This window comes from Stomoxys calcitrans, chromosome 1 (genome assembly GCF_963082655.1).
Source record: "Stomoxys calcitrans chromosome 1, idStoCalc2.1, whole genome shotgun sequence".
NCBI lineage: Eukaryota > Metazoa > Arthropoda > Insecta > Diptera > Muscidae > Stomoxys > Stomoxys calcitrans.
In genome coordinates, this window is record NC_081552.1 from 53,055,276 (window position 1) to 53,079,991 (window position 24,716).

The 24,716-nt window shown below is 34.5% G+C and overlaps 2 protein-coding genes across 8 annotated transcripts in view; one reads left to right on the forward strand and one right to left on the reverse strand.

The window, feature by feature from the left end:
* LOC106090097 (serine/threonine-protein kinase unc-51) overlaps window positions 1-24,716 on the reverse strand; it is a 124,527-nt gene that overhangs the window by 41,549 nt on the left and 58,262 nt on the right. The window lies entirely within an intron of this gene.
* Window positions 842-20,985, forward strand: LOC106090098 (phospholipase A2 inhibitor beta). Of its 7 annotated transcripts, none has more exons than XM_013256183.2 (8): window positions 842-1,713; window positions 8,004-8,203; window positions 17,178-17,359; window positions 17,425-17,678; window positions 17,748-18,023; window positions 19,146-19,434; window positions 19,507-19,695; window positions 19,760-20,985. In XM_013256183.2, exons 2-8 carry the CDS (start codon window positions 8,151-8,153, stop codon window positions 19,924-19,926), a joined length of 1,410 nt encoding a protein of 469 aa, XP_013111637.2. In that variant the 5' UTR covers window positions 842-1,713; window positions 8,004-8,150; the 3' UTR covers window positions 19,927-20,985. The 7 variants fall into 7 exon arrangements, with proteins under 7 accessions (XP_013111637.2, XP_059226902.1, XP_059226906.1 ...); XM_059370919.1 differs by having other exon boundaries at window positions 842-1,429; window positions 7,662-8,203; XM_059370923.1 differs by having other exon boundaries at window positions 842-1,326; window positions 7,662-8,203.

Consider the following 24,716-nt stretch of genomic DNA (forward strand, 5'->3'; position numbering starts at 1 on the left):
CCATGCTTCTGGCTGATCTTCACTCCAAAATCGACAATTCTGCTTATTTACGTTCCCATTGAGTCAAAAATAAAACCAGTGTTGCCAAAAAGATAATAGCTAAGAAATCCCCCTTTACTTAATTTTGCGTCTTATTATTAAAGAAAAAAAATTTAAAACGAAGGTCAAAATATCGTTATGAAATTGACTTTGGGACAAGACAACAGTGTACCTTAATTAAAGACGAAAAATAGCCTAAGAAATAGGAGTATCTTCAAATGTTTAGTTTTTTAGGTTAAGATGCAAAGATTAATAAAAGAATTTTCAAAAAATAATAATTAGACAGTCATCGGTGTAGTCAAATAAGAATTAATCAGCGATCGAAATTCGGAATGGGTGGTCATGTCCGTTAGTAAATAGGAAATAATATTTAAAGATAACAAATTTATTTTAAAGTTTTGGTTTTTGGCTCGTTTTCATTGCTAAAATCCTACATATAATTTGAAGTTTAGGGCCAACTTTTTTTCGTGTGGCTTTATTCTTTGGATTATTATTATAATTTTGTCAAACAGACTGTAGGATAATCCTAAATCGAATTATAATGCATAGAAAATCAAACATGAATAGTGCATATTGATAAAGTGTGTGTGTCTATTATGGTGGGTATAAAAAATAATTATTAATTTCCTTAACATGGAATCGCCCATATTAATTTGTTTTCATAAAGAAAAACAAGTTTTTTCCATTACACTTATACATACATATGTATGTATAAACAAATGAAATGTAAAAAGAGAGGCAGAGAGCAAAGACAACCGAACAGCAATCAGAAACCGCGCAAATGATATGAATACAGTTTTGTTTTAACTTTAGCCAACAGCGGTAATAAACACTGGCGGCGGTGCGCGTAAATTTGCCGAACACAAAAAAAGAGCCGACTTAACGAAATCATCTCCTCATACTCTCGATAACCACATAAAAAGCCACAAAGAAGAAAAGCATGCAACAAAGAAGAAAATTGCAAAATAAATTTTATAAAAATTAATGAAAAAAATAAACATATGTGATTACAAAATAAATTTTGCTATCGAAAAACAAGCAAAAGTAACAAAGAAAATCAATAATTGAATAAAATTATATACCTACAGCAAAAAATCAATGAATGCAATTCTCCTCGGGTCATACAAGTAAAATAAATCAAACTTCGTTTTAATTGTGTGTGGATTTTTTTTTTTACATTTCTGATTGGAAAATGTTGTACTTTACCCCATTCATAAACATAGAAACCCGTATTAAAGGTCAATAAAACATCACGAGGAGCTATGGGGGAAAATCAACAAACCAGAAGTAACAAAGCAAAAAATAAATTCTACACGCAAAATTATTCAACATTCGATTTCAAGCGAAAATAATTTAAAGAACAACTCAAGGCTATGTTTACTATGTAAATGTATGTGGATGACGCTATCGGACCATTTCAAAAAAAAAACATATCCTTTCTCCGTGGCACGCACTTTGCCGGTTTCATGAATTCAATGAATATTTGAAAAAGGCGAAGAGTGTCAAACATTCAGAAAAAAACTTCATGAATAATCAATGGAATTGATGACAACAAAACAAATCCGAGAATAATGCAAAAAATATTCAGAATTAAATACTACTAACTTGAATCAGGGTACACTGACTTAAATGAAAGCGAAAAAAATATTGGATACACACAGTCTGCGTCAAGCGGTATTGTTTTTTATTTGCAGTCTTGGAATATATTTAAAATGCAATAGTTTTAATCCACAAGTTGAACAAGTGCATTAAAATAAACTGAGAAGACGTTCTAAATCATAGGCAATAAATTTAACAAAGTATAAATAATGCTAAATAACCTATCCCACGTTCTCTAAACACTTGAATACAATGCAAATTTAAAGAGAGAAGTTAGAATTTACTGTTATTTGTGGCACAACAATGATCTCAGTGGAATCTTAATGTATAAAAGTCCCATTAAGATTCCATATGAATGACTTTACAAATATGAATGACTTGACAAATAAAACATGGTCTTATATACATTTTTTAAAAATTCATGTAAATGAAATGAAGGGGAAAAGCTGAAGGTGGTATTGACGATATGTATTCTCATATGTATTTTCAAATGTGGCGAAACTAAAAATGGAATTTAGAAAGAGAAATTCTTTCGGGTTCTTATTCTTTTGAATTCTATTTACATGTAAACAGTGTCTACTAGACACATGTGTATTAAAAAAAGTATAATACATATGGGAATACATGCCGATTAGAGCGCGCTCTATTACTTTTACCAAACGAAAACATATCAATGACTATAGACTATACTAAAAAATGAAGAGACGCCATAAACCAATCGTAACTCTATCGCACATTCTATTAAATGCATAAATAGGTCTAAATAGGAGAAGAGATTATTTTGGTTACCTATACTGTCATTTGTATCACAGCATATCTTTATGGGTCGTTTATACGTTAAGATCGAAAGCAAGTATATGAATATAAAATTAGAGGAATTAGATGAAACTGCCACGCAGAACTAGTGGTTTAGGCTTTTAATTATTTTAACTCGTGCAATTTAAATTTAACTTTAAAAATAGTAGTCTTCTTTGGAGTAAAAAACAAAATGAATAAATCAAAAATTGACTACCATACATTTTTGCAAACATAATTTCTTTTTGTTTCCCTTTCCCACGATAATACAAACAAGCATATTAATGTCAAAATTTAGTTTAGCAAAATTGCAAACAGTTGTGACATTTCGATACAAAGTCAACACCACAATTTGGTTATTCTTATTTATATTTATTTATGGCTATTTTAAATTAAATGTTATGTTGTTGTTTACTTGGTCACTAGAAAAAAAATAATAATAGTCAATCATACAAATATCGAAGAGAAATAAAGGGTGATTTTTAAGAGCTTTAGGAAAGTTTTTCAAAACAAAAAAACACATAAATCGAATCGAATCGAATCGATAGTACAGACCATATAATTTAATGTTTGAAGATTATTTCATGCAAATGATGACCATGACTGCGCCATCCACTTTGTCCAATTTTGGCATACTCTTTCCAACATTTCGGTCAGTATCTCACAAATAAATGCTTCAATGTTGTCTTCCAATACGTCAATTTAAATGGGCTTGTATGTACAGACATGAGCTTTAACATAGGCCCACAAAAAATAGTCTAAAGGCGTTAAATCGCACGATCTAGGCGGCCAATTTATCGGTCCCGAAAGCGAAATAAAATGTTCATCGAACCCGCTTCACAATAAGTGCTGTGTGGCATGTGGCACCGTCTTGTTGAAACCACATGTCATGTAGGTCAAGCTGTTGCATGTTGGGCAAAAAAAACGTTGGATATCATCTCACGGTAGCGCTCACGATGAACTTAACAGAGTACGCACTTTGATAATAAAATTCAATAATTTGCAAGCGTCGTTGGGTTTAAATTATAGATCAAACTGAAGATGTTTGACAGTGAAACAGAACACGAAACGTGCGTGAGCTGTTTAAACTAGTGTTGCCAAAAAAGTTAAGAGCTAAAAAATCACCCTTTACAATGTGCCGGTGTAGACCATACCTTCTCTAACGACCTTGAAAGTTTTAAGCTAAGATGAGGGTTCGAATTGCTAATGATTAGTATCAGACTTAGGACTGTAACACATAGATGGGCGCGAACTTGCTTGCTTTATTCACTAAGAAATTTGCTTATTAAAAACCCAACAAAATTAATTAAAGTGAGTAGCGATTAATGTCTGTCTGACAAAATAAATACAACACTGTTCGACAAGGAAAACAACAATGCTGATAGACAGCGACTAAAGCAGTAGCAATTAAATGATAATATTCTAGGTTAAATATGACAACAACTTTTCAAATGGGAAAAAAAAGCTTAACAATTAAATGATTAAAATCCCCCCTCCCTTCTTTTCCGCAAGCCAAAAAGGGCAGCAATAGTTGCTGGCTCATAACTAAAAAGAAACATAAGTTAACTGCCGCCTTGCCTCAGCTGATAAGATTATGAGGCGAAAAAGATTATCACTTGTGTAAAACACTCAGAAGCAAAAAAAAAAAGAACTGTTAAAAATCACTAACAAATCTAACATAAGAGCGAAATAAGAAGCAAGAGAGAGAGAGTAAATGCCATGAAGAAATTGATTTTTTAATAGTGTTGCCACAAGCAGATGGCTTAACACACTTAATGCATATTTAAAATTAATTTATAAAAAAATGTCGTTATTTTTAAAATTATCAAATATATTTTGCAGTTTTTGGGTAAATATCACAAACAAATATATTTTTTTTTTTTGTGTTAGTTGCCTTGAAGTCCGTATTTAGTTTGGTACAGATCGGATCATATTGTGTAGCTGATACGAAGTGTTACCAACTAAAGAGAACAAATATGTTTGCAAGTATCTAAGTTTCAGAATCCATTCACTTTTGCTCGATATGACCATCTTTCGCCTTGACTATTGCTTCAGTCGGTAAAAATCAAGTTACAAGCTGCACGATTGTAATCTGTGGGTATTTGGCCCATACACGTACAATAATTTTCCTCAGCGCATCCATACTGACATATATTGGGTTGCGGATTTTTTAAAAGAACGTAAATGCATTTATAATAAAACTTAGAATGAACTTTAATCAAATATACTTTTTTTACACTTTTTTTCTAAAGCAAGCTAAAAGTAACAGCTGATAATTAACAGAAGAAAGAATGCAATTACAGAGTCACAAGCTGTGAAAAAATTGGTCAACACCGACTATATGAAAAATCCGCAATTACTTTTTGGGCAACCCAATATTTTACCTTGCTCTCTAAAATGGCACCAATAGAAAAGTCCATCCGATTGGCATCTGGCGATTTGGACAGCCACTGTGTGGACGAAATGAAGTGCGGAATATGATTTTTTATCCATTCTTGGTTTACACGAGCTTTATGAGGCGGCGCCGACCCTCGGCTTCAAAGCAGATTCCAAAATGTTTTCCCGATAATTAGTCGCCAGGCATAATGAAAACAATTGAAGAGCAGCCATCGGCGGCCACAGCTGCCCACACCATCACTTGAAATGAAAATTACTTCGGGTGGCCGTTCGTAGGCTCAAATTTTCGAACGTGCGCTCGTTAAGTAAACACGACCATCTAGGGAGTTGCAAGTATTGCTTAATTTTTTTCATCAGAAAACACAATGTTCGGAACTCCAACTCCTTTTTTAACCGATTCGGAGCAATAGTAAGACAATAAATGGTCATATCAAGCAAAAGTGAAAAGAAGTTTGAAATACTTGCGAACATTTTTATCATTTGAATCAATAAAAACTACTTCCACACATGTGCTCATTTAAATTGGTAATACATCGTGTCAACTATCCTATAGCTACTACGGATTTAAAAATGTAGCATTTTTCAACAAATTGAGGACATGTCGCATTCACGCCCCAAATTCGGCCCTACTGAACTTAATACGTTTTTCCCGATTTGTATGCTCATGGTTTTACGTTTAATCTTTTTTTCTTTTTAATTTATTTCATAGTTTTTGTACAAGTATAGCTACATATGGTAAGTGTACCAATAGTCAGCAGTTTAAGGATTTTGCCTTTTTCACATCCTACTTCCGGGTACAAATGTTCACCACAATTGAAATTTGGTTTTTACAATTCGAGATTTTGTTTTAGATTTATTCACCAAAAATTTCAATTTGTTTTCATAATTTTGTAAAATTTGCAATTCTTAAAAAAGTTATTTTTCACCAGCGGTCGGCACCATTTTCCAATGTTTGGCATGACATGTTCCTAAAGTCGGCATATAGTATTTTGGTAAAGAAAATTACTCATGCACCTATTTTAAACACACAGGTTTTATTTTATTAACTCATATATATAAGTAAAGGAAAAGCAAAACAAAAATCTGAAACTCACCCAAGCCAAAAATTAGATGCCCACAACCAGATACATTTCTCATCTGGAAATCGGTATATATAAAAGCTACATTCAACCAAGATTTGGTGTGGACCGTATTAGGAAAGGATGCAGAAAGGTCAATACTCCCAATTATCCAAATTTTAGGGAAATCAGTTAAATAATAATCAATTTATGAGGGCAAGAAGTTCAATCGAGAAGTAGATCTATATAGAAGGTATATCCAATATGGTCCGATATAAATAATATTCGACGCCAAGTAAAGGGTATCATACCCATTTCTCTCTACAACGCATTTATTCAAAACTTTGCGAATCCAGCTTAAAAATTAACCTTTTATATGCTCAAAACCTTAAATTGCAAGATCGATCTATGTGGCAGATTTTTCAAAATCGGATACGATATAGACATTTTCGAATAAAAGGCATTTTCGAATAAAAAATATTCCTTTTCTAAGCTGAAGACAGTATAAAGGGGTTCTATAAAGATGTAATTCGAAAATGGGCCTCTCTAATCGAACTGAACCTCACACTGGCTAAAAAAAATAATCTGTACCAAATTTCAGGTCTTAGTATTAAGAGGCTGCAGAGTGATTATATCAGTAAAGGGATATATTTTCGGACTTTCTCGCCAGGATACGAGCCTGGAGATTGAAATTCATAGGCGGTCAAATAACTCCTGTGCCACGGAGGCCTCCAGGTACAGGTTACTATTTCGACAAAGGTAGGCTACATCGGATAATATATTTATATATCTGAGTCATAAACCGATCTGGCAATTCGATTTCTGAAGGGCACAGAATAACCATTTTCCACTCAGTACTCAAATGGCGTCTACTGGAAAATCCGATTGTTGTATGGTCCCCAAATATTTTCTTAACTTATTAAGTCCATACTTCCACTAATTTTTCCTTAAGAACAGACACTTTCGCACTTGTTGATGGACAACCTCTCACCAAAAGCGAATTTCTGCCGTAATCTGTAATCTCAGCTCAAAAATTTTTGTTTGCAAGGAGAGCCGAGAATATTATTGATGTTTTTTTTTTTTTTTGATAGTTTTTTAAATAAAAAGTTTTACATATTCTAGTAAACTGAGTTTAAAAAACAAAAGTGCCGACTACTGGTACATGCTGAAGTAACATATACGTATATATTTTTGTAATAAATTTATTTTTTATTTAATTTCATAAAGTACCATAATACTTAAGAAAAAAAAATCAGTATGGCAACACTAAAATAAAGGAATTATTATTATTACCCAAAGTACAATTTTTTTTACAGGCAGTGCTTTCAAATTGTTAAGTTACTTAGCAGACACATGTTAATGGCAAACTTAGATAAAGTTAAAAAAAAATGGACCCCTAATATTTTATTACAATGTTGTATTTAATTTAAACTACAATACAATTATGTAAATTCTCTTCTTAAGTTTGTTTGGCTTTGGTCTATGGTTGACAGTATTATGTTAAGAGAGAAAGAGATTTCTCAGATAACATTTGTCAAAGGGAGGGAGAGTAGTTTCCGAATGAAGTAAGAACAAAATTATAATAACTTTTAGATTATTTCTGTTAACAGAATTATGATTGCCTTGGGGTGTTAGTTGGTTATCAAGTCCATTTAGCTCTAATATTTCATTAGCCCCCCCATAAACAAATACTCACAGCACTAGGTCTCATGTCTATTTCTAAAAGTGTGAAGGAGGAGAGAAGAAATTAATTTGTTTTTTTTTTTTTCGCAGAGCTCTATTCACTAAACATTGACATGGCTGTTGTTGTGCTGCCACCATATGCTGGTCAAAATACTCTCCAAAACACTGTTAGTTTAATGACAGCAGTCAAGCGGGCAGGTTATCCTCATAATAATTAATTAACAAACAAAAGAGCCACACACAACACGTGCACAACACTCAACTCAATTAAGGCAAATGTACCAGTTCCATCAATTGCGTTGACAAACAAAAATAAAAGAAAAAAAAAACAAATAAAATCATTCAAAAATCTTCGGCATTTCAAAAACAAACTACAAATAATCTGTGGAAACAAAATAGTGATTTTTAATTTAAAATAAATTTTGATTGCAGTGAAATGAATTTAATAAAGGAAAATATGTATAAATAAAGTGAAATAACATTTTCCAAAAAAGAAAAAAACCATAAGAAAAGTATTCATCTAAGTTCTAACTAAGAAACAACAAGCTGCCTTCACCAGCCAGTCAGACCGGTTTGAGAATGCATATTTCCTATAAATTTGGATTAGTTTTAATATTTATTTTAACTGTAAGGTAAGACATCTTAGAGGAAATATGGAAGTTTAGAAATGTATTTTAATTTTTTTTTTGCAGCTTATGATCCCCCTTGCATGTTGACCCCATTAAAACCAAAAATGACTTTGAATATGTTCCTCTTTAATGTTTAATTAGCTGATTTTAATTTGGGTTTTTCCTTATAGGTATATTACGTATTTCTCGAAGCAAATTCTGAGAAAAAAATAAAAATATTTACTCATGGCATGAAAGAATGTACCCGCCATAAAAAATCGGAAAAACTATTTGAAAGAATCGGATGGTTTTTATTTTCAGAAAGTAGTTAGCTGTAATTAATTTTTTCGCTCTATTGTTTAGTTATTATTAATTACAACACCTTTCTGAATGTACGCTAGTACAGCAGCCTTAAAGATGCTCTTCTCTAGTCAGTTCTGAGAATAGATTTTTCTTTTTGTATTATTATGGCAAAGGATGAGACAAAGAAAGTGCAAGAGTTTTTAGAGGGCACATTAAGCCCAACACCATGAACTTCCAACACAAATTAGAAGGTGTTTCACCCCAATAATAATACGTACAGAGTAAACATGTATTGTGGCAATATCTTTGAAGTAGTTTTAAATCGGTCTGGAAATTTCTAGCTTCTGTGAGAAACTACAACACAGTAACTTTGCAACAGTTAATCAGCTGATCAAGTTACATTACCTTGTTAAGTGTACGCTAGCAACTATTAAAAGATACTCTAAGGAAACAATCAAAAATTAAACAAAATAGGAAGACATTTTAATATTCCCAAAACAAAACTATCCTCTTATTTCTTCAAAAACTTAAACTTCTTATATGTACACTAGGCGTATTGCTACAACAAATCATCTATTTTGGGAACTTAATATGTCAAAATTTGTAAACAAGGCGAAGAAAATTCAATTCGCCGTGACAAATTTTCGGCAAATTTACTCCGACCAATTAGAGCAAGCAGAAAGAAGTTTATTAATTGTTGAGTGTTTAAAAATGTTCAAAATTCCTATTAGCTGCAGACAAAACCATCAAGATGGCATGTTTAAATAGTTTTCACTAGGTTGTAGCGGTACACTAGCTTCCAATAGCTATCAAGAATGCATTTAACCTTCCACGGTAGACCAGAGTAATTCTAGCTCAATACCAATGGGGATGGGATTGATTCCAACATCACTGACGTTTGTCTTTATTATAACCATGGACCACACTCACATGCGTGAAATGCATGACTCTCTAGTGGACATGAGGATTCCTTCTGAATTGAGTACGGTAAAGTACTGTGTCTGTCTGTGTTCTTCAGCGCTTTTTGAATCTTTTTCGGGGGCGATACAATGAACCTAAAATCCCTGAGTGAAGCTGATAGTGTTTGAAGTTGTTAGACGCGTACCATTTATAACCTAATTTAAGGAAAAAAACAGCAGCAAACACAAAAATCAATTTATAAAATATTTATTTTGAAGTTTAAATTTTTATAAGGCGAATTCAAAATGATTTGACATATCAAATTCCATCAGCTGTGCTGATGCGGCCACCTTTTTAAATACGCCTTGTGTGTATATTTACAAAGTTCGATGACGTAATTGATACACACATTTAAAGTGATGGTAAAAAATATGTTTGTGATTTAATATTCCTTTTTGGTATGTTTTCTAAAAAAGTTTATTCCAAGGCTTAACATTTGCCTACAAACAAGACCAACTAATCACAGTTAACACTGGCTAAGGCAACATTATCCCCCACAAGTGGTGGGCCATGTGAATAGAAGAGACGGAAAACATACATATGTCCCATTAACACGCTATTGTCTGACCAAGAGGATTTAAGGATGAACGAAATAAAAACAAACCCATAAAAAAGACATTTCTTAAAAATCTCACTCGTAGTGATGACAAAGACAACGGAACTGCTTTCTTGAATACAAATGAGAACAACTATGGAAGTTGTTGTATTTTCCAATAGAATTTAAATTGGAATGATTCAATCTGGCTTACAATTAATATTGCATGATTTTATTTAATCTGAAATTAATTATAAAAACTAGTAAAAATTGCATATCATGCTTAAGTACTACGAAATTTCCAAGGAAGGTGTTTAGGAAAATTAATGGAAAAATAACATCAGACGTTCAAAAATACTTGTGGCAGTTCCCAGTTTGTAGGAGAAAGAGATACATGAATTGGAAGAGAAGCGATTATGTAAATTAATATTAATGTTAATTTCCTCAAATGTATTGAAAAATGTGACAATAGGTTGTTGAAAATACAAACTGCTTTTTGGCTGCAATTATTGCCAAATTCAAGTAATGTCAACACCAAGTTTAATAATGTTGTAGAACCTTATAATTTAAGGTAGATCCGTTAATCCAAGCAACTGAATGGTTGTGTTAAAGAGAGAACAGTAAAATCAAAAGTTGAGAGCAACACCTTTATGGTCTTCAAGGTCTCTTCGCGTACTTTTCCAGTAAAAATTGCTTTTTTCTCTTTTGCTCTATTTATTTGAATTAAACAACTGGTTTTCATAAAACAGGCAAATAAATATGCGAACGACTTCCAGTAATAATTTGTGCAATTTTGCACGAATTTTTGAGTACACGAACAGACCGATACAAAGCGTGAATGAGGTGAAATTGGTCGTGTGGATGGAAGTGTTGCCATTTGGGCTTTTTCTAACAGATTTGTTGCTTGAATCATAACAAAATTAACGTTTTCAACTTTGGATAGTACAATAGTGTGCAACGATCTTCACTATGTTGTGTACAGGGTAGCTGAGACGATGTGTTTCCAAGTTCACTCTGGTAATGCAAATTTTGCCCATTAACATCCACATTAATCCACTTAGGAACAGGGGCAAACTTTTTACATATCAATGCGTGCAGTCCGATTCAAGTTGTAAGCTTGATTCAAGTTTTAAGCTCACTCTGGTACATCGTCAAACTAGAAATCAAAGGTACATGGTATTTGTTTTATTGAAATCTCATTATATTGTTTACAAGTCACCAAAAGCAATTGCTTCTGAGTTTATTTGGCATCTAGCCCACACATGTTTTGCAAACTTTAGTCATAAATTTTACAATTAATTTCGCTTTTTACCTCGTATGGCAAACAAACAGACTTGCACTGGAAACTTTCCTTCACGGTTTGTCTATCCAGTACTAAAATAAAACGCAGCAGATAGTCTGATTGCATTGGAAAATCAACAGCGACTATTGTTGGCGAACTCAGATACCTCAAAATTAACAAAATGTTCGTGTATCGCACCATAAAACGTTATAATAATACATACTGATAGCGTTGCCGAAGGCCATGGTGGCGGTAAACAAAACTATTACAACACCTGAAATTGTTCGGCTCGAATTCAACGAAATCCATGCCTTAATACACGTAGCAATGAAAAGGTTAAAGATCTGAAAACATCCAGGGAGAGGATGAAACATATAGATTACTTCCACATATTTTTTGTCATTTAAATTCTTTAAAAAAAAATCACACAAAGAAATGTGGCCGTTTGAGTTGGTAACACTTTATGTCTGCTACATTGTACATGTATGTATACCGAATTCACACTCATATCGCTATATTATAGTGTTAATTAATTATGCCGCCTTTGCCAAATCTGGAACTTGAATGTCTTATAACTATTTAAAATATTGATGAAATATTAATTTAGTTAAAAATTTTTGAAATTATAGTTCGAATTTTTTTTTCACTAGTGGCAACACTAGCGGGTGTTGTGCTGTTTTGCTTTAAGCAGCAGAGGCAGGATGCACTTATAAGGTGATGTCATGCGAACAGCTGAGTACTTTTTTTATTTTTGTTTTGATTTTGCAATAAATCTGAATGTCAAATGCTTGTTAACACAGATGTAATTTTTTTCAAAGATCCTAAAACGATGTTTTATTTGATCCGATATTCCACAGTGTTATAGTTTTATAATGATAAAAATAAAACTTTAAAACACATTTGAATAAGATAAATTGTAAAACAACGACTATTTCTAAAACCTCTTTGATAATTGCATTTACGACATTTGCCAACCAATGTAGTTTCGTTGGGCGTAGATTTTTGTTGTTTTATAAATTACGCTACATCTTATTTGTACCATGAGCAGATGTCATGTGTGACATTTGCTACTAAGGGTTGGTATTCTATACTGCTTTCGGATAAGCCAAAACATGTTTTTTTATCGGCACTTATTGTTTTCTCTATTTTATATATTTTTTATTAAATAAATAAAGAAAAACGAATCATTGAAACCAATAAAACAAACTAAAATGATGCCGGCAATGGTTTTAAGTGTCGCCACTGTAATAGTTTTTTGCCATTTTCCTCACTATAAACAGAGTACCACTTTTCCGCCTATTTTCAACCAACGTTTCGCCGACGTTTTTTTATAGAGTTTGACAGCATTCCGCTTGAAAAGCTGAACAGAATACTCTGCTTAAATTACAAGCATGCATTGTATGGTAAAAATGAAAGGCGATGAACAAAGAGATTTTGGTGGGTATTTTGCTTTTGTGATATTTTCGTTTGCATATATGAGATTTGCGCTCGTATAGTCTAACATTGTGGAAATCTCACCACCATCTTCGTTCGAAGGTGAATAAGTGTTGAAAATGAAAGGCGACAACCATAGAGATTTTGGTGTGTATAAAGCTTTTGTGATATACCTATGTATTTGCATAGTTGAGTAGTGTTTGTAGTCTCTCATGGGCAAGATATGCGTGGAGGTCAGTTCATTGGTGATCATGATCTATGGGGGGTTCATTTCAAGAAGTTGTTTAACCAATAGAGACTGAATGCAAGAACAACACAAGCCCATTTTATTTTATGTTAAGTGCAAAATCTTCAAACTTTACAAGAGAAGCTTTTGATGGACTAAGGACTTAAAAATGCAAAAATTATTAAAACTTGCATTATTGGTTTAAAATTGTAGAAAGTATGGATATACATAATTGTATATTATCATTTTCAATCAAAAATATGAAAAACCTCTGATTTCCTTTTTTTAAGGTTAGAATTCAATGTAATGCTCTCAATAAGCGTAATAAAATTGAGAAATTTGCTGTGTTTTATTTTAGTACTGGATAGACAAGCCCTGAAGGGCAAAAGTGGAATGCCAAAAATGTTTCCAGTGCAAGCCTGTTTGTTTACCATGAGGTGGTAATGCAATTTGCCAACCTGTCAAAACAATACGAGGAAAAAGTGTAAATAATTGTAAAATTTATAAATACATTTGGGCACAGTAGTCAAATAATATTTATGAAGATTTGTGAACGCAATTTAATAAATAATTGGTTTTAATTTTATTTTGCCATTCACAATAGAGGAGAGGATTTCAGGATTGCCATATCATTTCATATAAGACGACAAATGTTTTATATAAGCATGCACTGGTAATTTATCCAGAACTTCGTTGTCCTGGATAGATGTAATTTTCATACAAATTCCATTGCACTGCACTATACAGTACTAAAATTAAATACAGCAATGGGATTGGCGAGCATGTAAAACTCTACACGTCGGTGGCCATCGAGGTGAAATGTTAACTAATTCGTACATTGACGAAAGGTCATAATTATAAGTTTTCCAACAATATTTTTGGGCCATAGGTATAAAGAAATTTTGAAATGAGTAATTATAAGTATAAAAAACAACGTCATGAATTGTACCAATCTACAAGTTGATAATGTATATCAAATAAGTTGAAAAAAAAAAAACAACGAGAAGTGAATTGCATCATGACGTATGTAGTATATCTCAAAAATAGCTTTGTGTGCATTACAAATTGACTAAGTCATACAGTTTTAAGCAATTAGCAGATCACTAAAGTAAGCACTGCTAAAACAAATCACTTTTTATTCCCATTCACTTGAAGTTTAATTGATGAAAGTCTAAAGGTACTTCTGCCGTTTTTATATTTCAATGATGTCTCAAAATGTAATATCTGTTTTTTTCCACGTACCTATGTGGTAGGAATTGCTACTGCAATGTGTTAGTTTATCTTCAGGCAAGACATAAAAAAAACACCCAATATCTACTTGGAAAAAATGGCAGGCAATTACCAATGGACTTTGATCGAATATTAAATATTTGAAATTTACACTCTTTCGCTTCCATAACAACTCATGTTTTAGTCATAAACAAATAATAACAGCAAAATACAAAAACACTTTGTGTACTTCTAAGCGTCCAGCAATAATCATAATTATTGGAATGGCCAAGTTCAACTTTATCGCAAAAATTTTTCTTTTTAGTGATACGAAAAACATACAGGGAACTTTATATATTTTTTTTTTTTTCATTCTTTCTGAATTTGTGCTTATCAATATCACACATAAGAAATGTTAATCATTTTAATGTACGGCATTTTATTTCTTTCGTTATGTATTTTATATGTTCTATTGAATAATACAAAATAATATTTCTTTTCAAATTATCGGCACATAACTTAAAATGTTTATACTTAAAAAGTCTACATATAACTTGACATGTGACATGAGAACATTTTGTGGTTATTTTCTGAATTTTTTTACATGAGAAAATGGAATGCAATTTTAAAACCACAATTTTGTTAAGGTCGATTGTTATTAGTGTCCGTTCATAATATACGAAATAAAAATCCTAAGAAATATTGTTCAAATATAAGCACCAGAAAAAATCAGGGCAAGTTAAGGGTAAATGTGGAAAAAAATTTAATGTTTGTCACATTTTATTCTTTAATTTGCTTTTTGCACTGTTAAGAAATGAGTTTAAACCCATACATACATAAATACATTAATATAGATCTGTTAGGTCCAGCATCCACTAACAGTAGCGTAGGTCACTTGCGAAAACATTAAAGATGTCAAACCTGCCGATTGAAAATTCCATCAAATAGGAGAGCATGTAAACAAAGAATGAATGTAAGAAGAGAACAAGTTGACATCCTCGATGTACTGCCAAAAACATGTATGTCAGATGATCGTTTGGCTTAACCTTATTCGGTGTATCATGCGTTAAGCTGAATATTCTGTTCCGCTTTTCATGCGGAATGCTGTCAAACTCCATAAAAAAACGTCGTCGAAACGTGGGCTAAAAATAGGCGGCTTATAGCGAGGAGAATGGCAAAAAATACTATAGTGGCAACACTTAAAACTATTGCCGGCATCATTTTTGTTTGTTTTTTTGGTTTAAGTGGTCCGCTTTTATTTATTGGGTTGCCCAAAAAGTAATTGCGGATTTTTCATATAGTCGGCGTTGACAAATTTTTTCACAGCTTGTGGCTCTGTAATTGCATTCTTTCTTCTGTCAGTTATCAGCTGTTACTTTTAGCTTGCTTTAGAAAAAAAAGTGTAAAAAAAATATATATTTGATTAAAGTTCATTCTAAGTTTTATCAAAAATGCATTTACTTTCTTTTGAAAAATCCGCAATTACTTTTTGGGCAACCCAATATTTTTTGTGAGATAAAGTATATATAAAGCGCAGGTAAAGACGTGTTTTGTTATGGAAGCAAAAACATTCGATTGCTGTCAAATTTCGAAAATTTCATCGGCTATTCCGAAAGCAGAATAGAATACCAACCCTAAGTTCAAGCAACTGAATGTTTCTGTCTGAATGGGAAAGAAAGTGTAAAAGTTGAGAATTGCAAACTATGAGCATAGACAAATTACTAATTAAATTAGTTTGAAATTCGCACATGGTCTGGTTGGTGGCGCTTATGAATATAGATAAATGAGAGTTATCTAAGATCATGCCTCAAGCAGAATTCTGCTCTCAATGGCATGCAGGTTGCGTCGTTGGCATTTTCTAAACGGCGTGCCACAGTGCGACACCTCTTTGGAGAGAAGTTTTACATGGCATAGTACCTCACAAATGTTGCCAGAATTAGGAGGGGAAACCCACCGCTGAACATTTTTTCTGGTGGTCTCTTCGCATGGTCATGACAATTACAAGCAAGAGATAAAAAGAAAGCTGCTTACCAAGGCACAAGTGGAGGGTGATAGAATAATATAAATATTAACGACTTGTTGAAATTCCATATTGCCTTCAACTCTGCTTTGATCAAACGACAAGGAGTCAGGACTCGACAACCCTGTGGTATGAGTCATTCGGTTTTATAAAGCGCCGCCTATGCGCTAGAGGAAACTGAGAAGGCTCTTTGACAATAGCAGAAAAAATGGAGGACCTTGTCTGACAAATGGGCCTAGAAGAATCAATAATCGCATCATGACAAGCTTAAATAAATCTTATGGGAAATGCAATAGTGATGGAAAAGACGAACGCTGTTCAATCCCATGGCAGCCGGTTGTACATACCGGATTGACCCGATGGAGTAATTCATCGGCAAGGGCTGTCGCTTCAGTGTACAACACACTGCTACAACGAACTCTGACCATGATCCGGTTTTCGTAGATAAGTTAACTGTGATACTTAAGATCCTTCTGAGGGCACGAGTCGTGGCTCCTATGTCTCATTGCTCTTATCAGATTGAAGAACATAGTCCAAAGGCTGCAAATAAAGATTTCGGCAGATGCTTTGAAGATGACCAGATCAGCTTTGTGCGTTTCCGGCACTAGAAATCAGAAGAATTCCTCTTATCATTCCGCAAGTTATTAGAATTTCAAAATCCATATGGTTGGATCAACTATAGGAATTAGAAATATACTCATCTTAATGCATTTGTCTCACTATTAGCTTTTTTCACAATTTTTGGGATTTTTTACGTTGAAATTTTGCATAAGCACGAAGGCATCATTTTTAATGTATGGCAACACAGTTCTAGTCGAGAAGGGAGAAACCGAAACCTGGCATCGTAGAAAGGAGGCAACGAAAAAGAAAACGGAAGTTAGGTAGCAACTGCTCGCAAAATTTTACCCGACTCTGCTGTGCCAACCTGATTACTTTTAACTTACATTTTTAATCAACATTTTACAACGACAACTATAAGTGTATCATATTTTTATTTATAATATTTCTTATTTTTTATTTGTTTTCTAGTTTTTGCCATACAAGAGCCGCTCCAGCCACAAATAAAACTTCCACACGCCTCAATGATTATTCCGATGATGACTATGATGATGATTATTATGATGATAATCAAGCGGCAGAGGAACCACCATCACCAGATGCTCCCGTAACACCTCTAATTAATTTGGGCAATTCACTTTTGAATTTATTGGGTAAATATGCTAGACAAGACAATTTAGATTTACAACTGATAATTTTTTTTTTCATTTGCTTACAGACATACCCACGCGCAGCAATCATGTGGTGGAGCCGATATGTCCCAAGGCATGCCTTTGCCTGGAGGACTATAAATATATTGATTGTTCCAATGGTCGTTTGGTTGAAGTACCCCATGACATACCACCCACAGCTATGATTTTAGATTTAAGTCATAATCACATTAAGCATATAAAGGCGACAGACTTTTCGCATCGCCTCAAATTGCAAGAGATCAATTTGAGCAATAATTATATAGAAGAGGTGACTTCGGCGGTAAGTGCAAATGATGATAGCTGAAATTTGTGTATTTATTTACCGAAATGAATTTCTTTCTATTGACAGATGTTTGAAGATTTGCCTCGTCTGCAACGATTACGCTTAGCCTCAAATCGTTTGACTGACATCGATCCAGATACCTTTAGGGGTGCCTCCGATTTGAGTTTATTGGATTTAAATAACAATGCCATAAAATTAAGGCGAGACAAATCATTTCTGAATCAACCTTCCTTGCTGGAATTGAACTGTCGCAACTGCTCGTGGACAGAAATTTATGAGGATACATTTAAAAATACGTCCAGATTAACAGCATTGAGGATAGACAACAACGATTTTGATAAGGTAAGAAGTGATTTTATTTTTTTAAGGTTATATCAATTGCCTAAAACAAAATGGAAAGGCCCTATAAACGATGACAATGTCAAAATCTAACGTACACAAACGATAAATGTAAACAAATAACAAGTTGTCAACTTCAATAACAGATATTACCAAAAATGCATATATTGTATGTCGACTTGTCTCTTTCCGCAATCTTATTTAGTGAATCCTGTCATATACCTAAACAGGATTAATAGAAGGTTGTGGAGATCAATCAGCCGGCTTACATAATTATTTTTTATTATTAAAAGTTTTTGTAGCCGCATATTTATATGTGAAAATAACGATCATCGTCAAGCTCAATAAATGAACAAGCTTGTTCAGGTCATTATTTAGAGGCACCATGTTATATCGAGCTTCACAGGCACTCAGTATTTTAGCAAAAGCGGGTGATGCCGGGTCTCTCATTGAGACACTCCACTCGAAACCGCTGATTTTCAGCATTCTACTGTGGATGCGTCTGGTACCTTTCAACTGAGCGAACTTGTCGAGGATCGCCACCTCCACATGAAAATGTGGCTACAACAACAACAACGACATTCAAAAAATTTTATGTCGGCTGATCGCTTGGCTTAACTTGTTAAGTGAATCCTGGCAGTTAATGTTCATTGGGTCTATTCACTTTTTGTTTTAAAAAATATTTTTATAAAAATTAATAAAATTAAAAAAAAGAAAACATTTTCATATTTAAGAACTTTGATTAACATGATTAATATTCTAAACAATAATTAGAAACTTTACATATAGCTTGCTATATTTATTAAAAAAAAAAAAAAATAACGTCATTACTCCAGACATTCCATTTCTGTTACACGTTTCTTCATGCAATGGCCCCCTATGCCAAGTTCTTTTCACACTGGCAACACTGTCTCTGTTTTCAAAGAGAGCTTTTTGCTTTAAACACCCCCAGAAAAGCTCTCTACAAAACTTCAATTCTTTGCTTTGTTTATGCTTTCATTTACTACTGTTTGACAGTTTGCTTTGCTTTCGCATATTCTTTTCTCCAATTTAAGTCGTGCTGTTTGCTTGTTGCCTTCTGCCATTTCTATATCGTTTTTCCTTTTTCTCTTTTTTGCCCAACAGAAAATCAATACCAGAGCATTTATACCGCTGAAAAGTTTGATTAAACTTCGAGTTCCCGAATTAAATCAAAATAGCACAGAGGAGCTATGCAATCTCTTGAAATTCATTGATAATATTAGTTTTAAACATTTCGAGGTGAGCTGTTATGAATTGGTATTGGGAGCCTCATACAATGAGAGTATAATACTGGTCACGGATCCGCCCTACAAGCAGCCAACGGGCGTGGAATTGGAGACAACAACATACGATACTGTGGCGAACCCCGCAACAGCAAACACAAACGAAAAAGGTAAGAACAAGAAAAAAAAAACTTAATTACTTTAATTGCCCAAATTATAAATTATCTTTTTTCGTCTTAAAGCAGTTTTGAGCAAAATGTCTTCGAATATGACCTCTCTGCCTGAAGAGCATTTGGCCAATGACACAGAAATAGCCAAGGCCTCTGCGGGCCTTACAGAAACGGGGCCCTCCAAGGAGAATGTTAAAGGTGATGAAGAGGAGGCCTATAAGGTGCCCATATCACAAGAAGCTATCAACCAAATGTTAATAGGTAAGCAGACAAAATAACAAACCTTCCAAGACTAAAGTCTATTATATTTCTTCCACCTTTTTAGGCCTTATGATAATCTCAGTTATAGGCATTATCATAGGCATCTTATGCCGCAAAGATGTTTGGGGCATTAAGACTAAATGCTGTCGCACCAAAAAACCCATAGAAGATAAAGCTATAGATAGTAATGGTCAAGCTGCCGAAGAAATTCCCTTAAATAAGATAGCTTAAGTAAAAAAACTAAGTATAAGAAGACAAAAATAGATAGGAGAAGAATAATGCCAAAGTGGGTTAATTTGCAGAAGCACAACAAAAACTTCCAAAAAAGAATAATTATAATAAAATATGCAAATTTTGCCCATGAACATTCCACTAAGGAACAGGGGCAAACTTTTTCCGCATCAAAGAGTGCTGTCCGATTCAAGTTTAAGCTGTGTCCGTACGAGAGAAGTTTTTACATGACATAATATCTCACAAATTTAGCCAGCATTAGGAGGGGGAAAGCCACCGCAGAAAAATTTGAAAATAGTCTCGCCTGGATTCGAACCTAGGGGTTAAGCGTCATGGGGGGGAAATTCTAACCTCCGCGCTAAGGTGGCCTCCAAAATTATAATAAAACAAAGACAAAATAAATGTGTATGTCACACTGGACACGCCCTGATCAAGTGCAGAGTAAATAAAATGTTGGCTATTCCAAGGCAAGATTTTTGATACTGCTTATATTCGGCGGGAAGAACCTTCTTAAATGAAGTTTACGAAAATTTTGGGATTACGAAATCAATTTTCCCATATAACAATGCATAGCCAGAACTAAGAATCATATGTTAAGATGATCCCCATTGCATTGCAACTTAGTACCATTAATGACCAAGGTCAATTTCCCATTCGCGCTCATTTCCAGACCGTTTCTATGCACCGGAACGAACTAACTTGATCCCACAAGGAGCTTAACAAGGATCGCTTTCTCCACAAAAATAATGTGGCCACAACCGTAACCACTTCCCCTTGGCAAATGTGCCGTATAACAACAGCCGTTTTTATATGCAACCACATTCAAATTAAAAAAACTTCAAACATAAGTTTTAAAAATTAATTCTAGACCATACCACGCTATTCGGTAACCAGAATTGATTCGAACTCTTTGTAGAATGCATAGCCCAATTTTGACATTCCTCTTCCAGTGTTTATTCGATTTCGGGAAAGTGTTGTCTTGTCCGCTTTGGCATTTCTTTTATTTATAGACTAGGTGCTTATTCTCTCTTCTACATATATAAACATACCGCCCTCTCATGTATGTAGACAGAATGATGTATTTATTTCAAATATTCCATTCATAAAAACGAACAACAATCACAAACAAAAACCAAAACCCAAAAATTGAATTGTAAATATTTATTTAAGTATATAAAATATTAAAAATATTACACTTGCCAAAAAAAAAAAACAAAATGGAAAACTCTAATAATTTATTGTTTAACCCTTCTCCTTTAACCCCAATAATATTCGAATTTAGCATTATGAATTTTGCTAAATGTTGGTAATCGAAAAACTTCCTCTTTTTAGAGGTATGAAAGCCTAAGTTAATTTGTTAAGTTTTTCCCTCTTTGACAACCAAATCTAGCTTAGCTCATATCATTAGTCTTTACTCCTTGACTTAGTTTTGTTTTATTTTTTATATTGAATTTCTCTGGTGTATTAACTAGTCTGGTAACCAACTTTTCATTAAATGTAGTGATTTTTGAATTAATTTTACCCAAAATAGACTATAGAGCTAAGCATAATGTATAATGAATGTATTTAACATAAAATAGCAAAACTGCATTTTATAGCTTAAATAAATAAATTTAAGAAAAAATAAAAAAAAAAACTTAAATATTCACCCTTATTCCCGTTGTCGAAGGCGAAATCGACAGCAGGGAATTTCACATTTCGTGGTATTCTGTAACTTATTCGCCTTCGACAGTTTGAAAAAAAAAAAAAAAATAATAAAAGTGGGTTCCATACTCTTTCGACAAAAAGGCACGTTGTAGTTTAGAATGTTATTAACTTATATATCGATAGTTTTCTGATTCTGTTCCGTTTGCCGTATCCATGCATGGATTGGATGCATGTATGGGCGTGCTCCGGCTTCTTAGGTATACTTTAGTATAGACATACTCGGTGCTGTGCCGATACAATCAACAGTGGGTCCCTTTCGTCGACATCGGACTATGCGAGCCCTTCGACTTCTCTAAAGTTACTATATGATCGGCAGCGAGACCTAATGCCGAATCGGTACCAGTGCAGGGAAATTCATCATTCTTACAAATCAATTGCAATGGTTTGCAAAGGAAAGCAAAAATGCAGTTGTTTGAGCCGATGTGTGAGAAAGCTCGCATTGTCGTGGTGAAGAGTGATCCGTCTTCGGCGGTTGGTTTTCCTGATTTCTTGGAAGACAACTCGCAAACAAATGGTTGTATACCACTAAGAATTGACTGTTGTTCTAGTGGTACGATTGCGACATGTCCAGTTTTTCAAAAAAAAAAAAAGCCGATCATCTTGAAACACTCATACAGTCGACTGCTGTTTATTTTCTGGCTCATACGCGTAAATCTACGATTCATCACCTGTTGGCGCACAGCATCAATGTTTCTTGGAACAACAATTGATTTTGGACGAATTTCACGAAATTAGTCTTGGAGAGAACTACGACCTCGGTTGAATTCACCATACCATCGATAAACACTGGTCCTTGATGGAGCTTCATCGCTAAAAACTGAATTACGTTCATCGATGCACTCTTGTTGAGTTAATCCACGTCAAAAGTTCGAAAAAATAATCGCACGAAAATGTTCACGATTTAATTCCATTTTTTGGGCGAGATTAATCTTTTACGTTACTGTAAACAACACAAATAGCGCTCGTATGTCAAAACGTTCTGAGTACGTATAACCTCAAAAATTTCAACCTTTCCGATAGGGCTGTCAGTTGGCAGATTGCAACACAAAGGTTGTCCAATCCCGAAATATAATAGGCGCGATATTGGCGCCTTAAAATATTCAATGGCCATCATGTTCTCGCACCGATCGGTCGTATAGACCGGAACAAGCTTGGTCTATAACAGCTTGACGAGGATCGCCACCGGCCATCGGCATAGGTAAATATCTTTTCAGACAGCCAATAAATCTCTGGGGAACATATTTTTGAAATCAAAAAGCGCCCGACTGCGGCAGATCGCTTAAAGAGAACAGTTCAAAATTCACCTGTTCTGGGTGCCGGGCCACAGAGATATCCCAGGCAACTGTAGAACGGATGAGCCTTTAAGGAACTACCTTACACATTCCAGGGGAATTGGAATCTGTAAGGACTACCTTACACCTTCCAGGGGAATTGGAATCTGTGGGTATGCTTCTAGCGACATACAAGCTAATTATTCAGTATCAGACCCGAAGTGCAATGTGGCCCAATCTAGACTTTAAGAGGTCTACTGCTGTGCTGTCGCTGGCTAAACAGATGTCGTTGTGTCCGTCATGGCAGGTCACTGTCTGATCGGAAAACATACTGGCAGACTGAAGGTAGCAAGTAACGAAGACTTCTCTACCCGGCACGTGATAGCTGTCAGCACCCCACAGGCCGGAGCATTGATGACCGATCTGTGAGGTGTTTATTGCTATCACGAAAAGCTTAGCGTCCACAGGTTGCGGATAGTGGAATGCTCCATACGGAGTAGCTGGAACGGCAGTCGTGGACGATCAGCGGTATCGAGCGGAGAGTGTCAGTGAAAGGCCGGGCGGCACCGGCTCTTGCACAAATACTGAGTGCCTATGATGCTCGATATGACGAGTTATTGGCGCCTTTATGTAACCAATGGCCACTGTATCCCCGCGGCGATCGGTCCTTTGGACCGGAACGAGCTTGCTCACCTGCAGGAGCTTGACGAGGATCGCTACCTCCACATGAATATGTGGCTACAACAACTTCTCTACTATTCAGTTGCTCATTTAATGAACATTCCGAGAATGATAGGGCGTGAAGGCAATTTTTCGTATACATAGACTCCGAGCGAATGAACAACCATAACAATTTACCGTGAACGAAGTTTAAAATTTCATCCACAACGCCAAATCTTACCAGGCGCTGGGCTCGAATAGAAGCTCTACTCTGATGGTGAAGTCCCTGCATGTATTGGGAATCGACAGCCCGGCCAAGCCCCACAACCTGTCTCTAGACATTCTTATAGATCCCGATGTCTGTTCATGGTTATCATGAGAAGCTTAGCTGGGAGTTACTGTTGCGGATAGTGGAATATTCCTTACGGAATGGCTGCTACAGAAATATCAATCATGTTCATAACAAACAGCGATCGGTCTCATGGATCGAACGAGTTTGCCCAACTATAGGAGCTTGACGAGGATTGCTACCTCCACATGCAATTGTGGCTACAATAACAACGATGTCTGGAAAACGAGCAGTGTAAAGCCTGGGAAGGATTCGAACAAGGGAGTATGGTACCTTATCTCGCCAGTAGTTAGAGACTTTAAACACTGCTCCTCTACAGCCTTGTTGAAAATTCCAAGTGCTGAGCATCAGCAAGAATTAAGTAAATACCATATCACTACTGCTTTGACGACATTACTTCATACATAAGCCGAGGTTTTAACATCGCCAAGCCTTATCAAAGGACGCTGGCTCTTGCCATATGAAAGGCTTTCGTTTTTCTCTACAAGAACATAAGCCCATGGGATTTAAGATAGTGTACACATGCGTAGGTTTGCTCATCACTAATCTACAGCATTAGAGGTTTCATTAAAAATAAGCTTGCGAATTATTCTCTACTCTCAAGTACAAAGAATCGTTTATTCCATTGATTTCTATCAAAAATTTGGAATAATTTTAAAGGTTTTCCCACTAATAGTTTAAAATGTTCTTATCATCCTAAAACTATGCTATAAATTTTGAAATAATGGCCTTTTTGCCATTGTTATTTTCTAAAACTTGGTAAGATAGTGTGAAGATAATAAAAAAAACTTTTTTAAATCAAA

What these genes read in the sequence shown, in the direction of transcription:
- LOC106090098 (XM_013256183.2), top strand. Translation starts at nt 8,151, where the DNA reads ATGCATATTTCCTATAAATTTGGATTAGTTTTAATATTTATTTTAACT. An exon ending in TTCACTTTTGAATTTATTGG is followed by an intron (nt 17,360 to 17,424) that starts GTAAATATGCTA and finishes ATTTGCTTACAG; the next exon opens with ACATACCCACGCGCAGCAAT. An exon ending in TATCAACCAAATGTTAATAG is followed by an intron (nt 19,696 to 19,759) that starts GTAAGCAGACAA and finishes CCACCTTTTTAG; the next exon opens with GCCTTATGATAATCTCAGTT.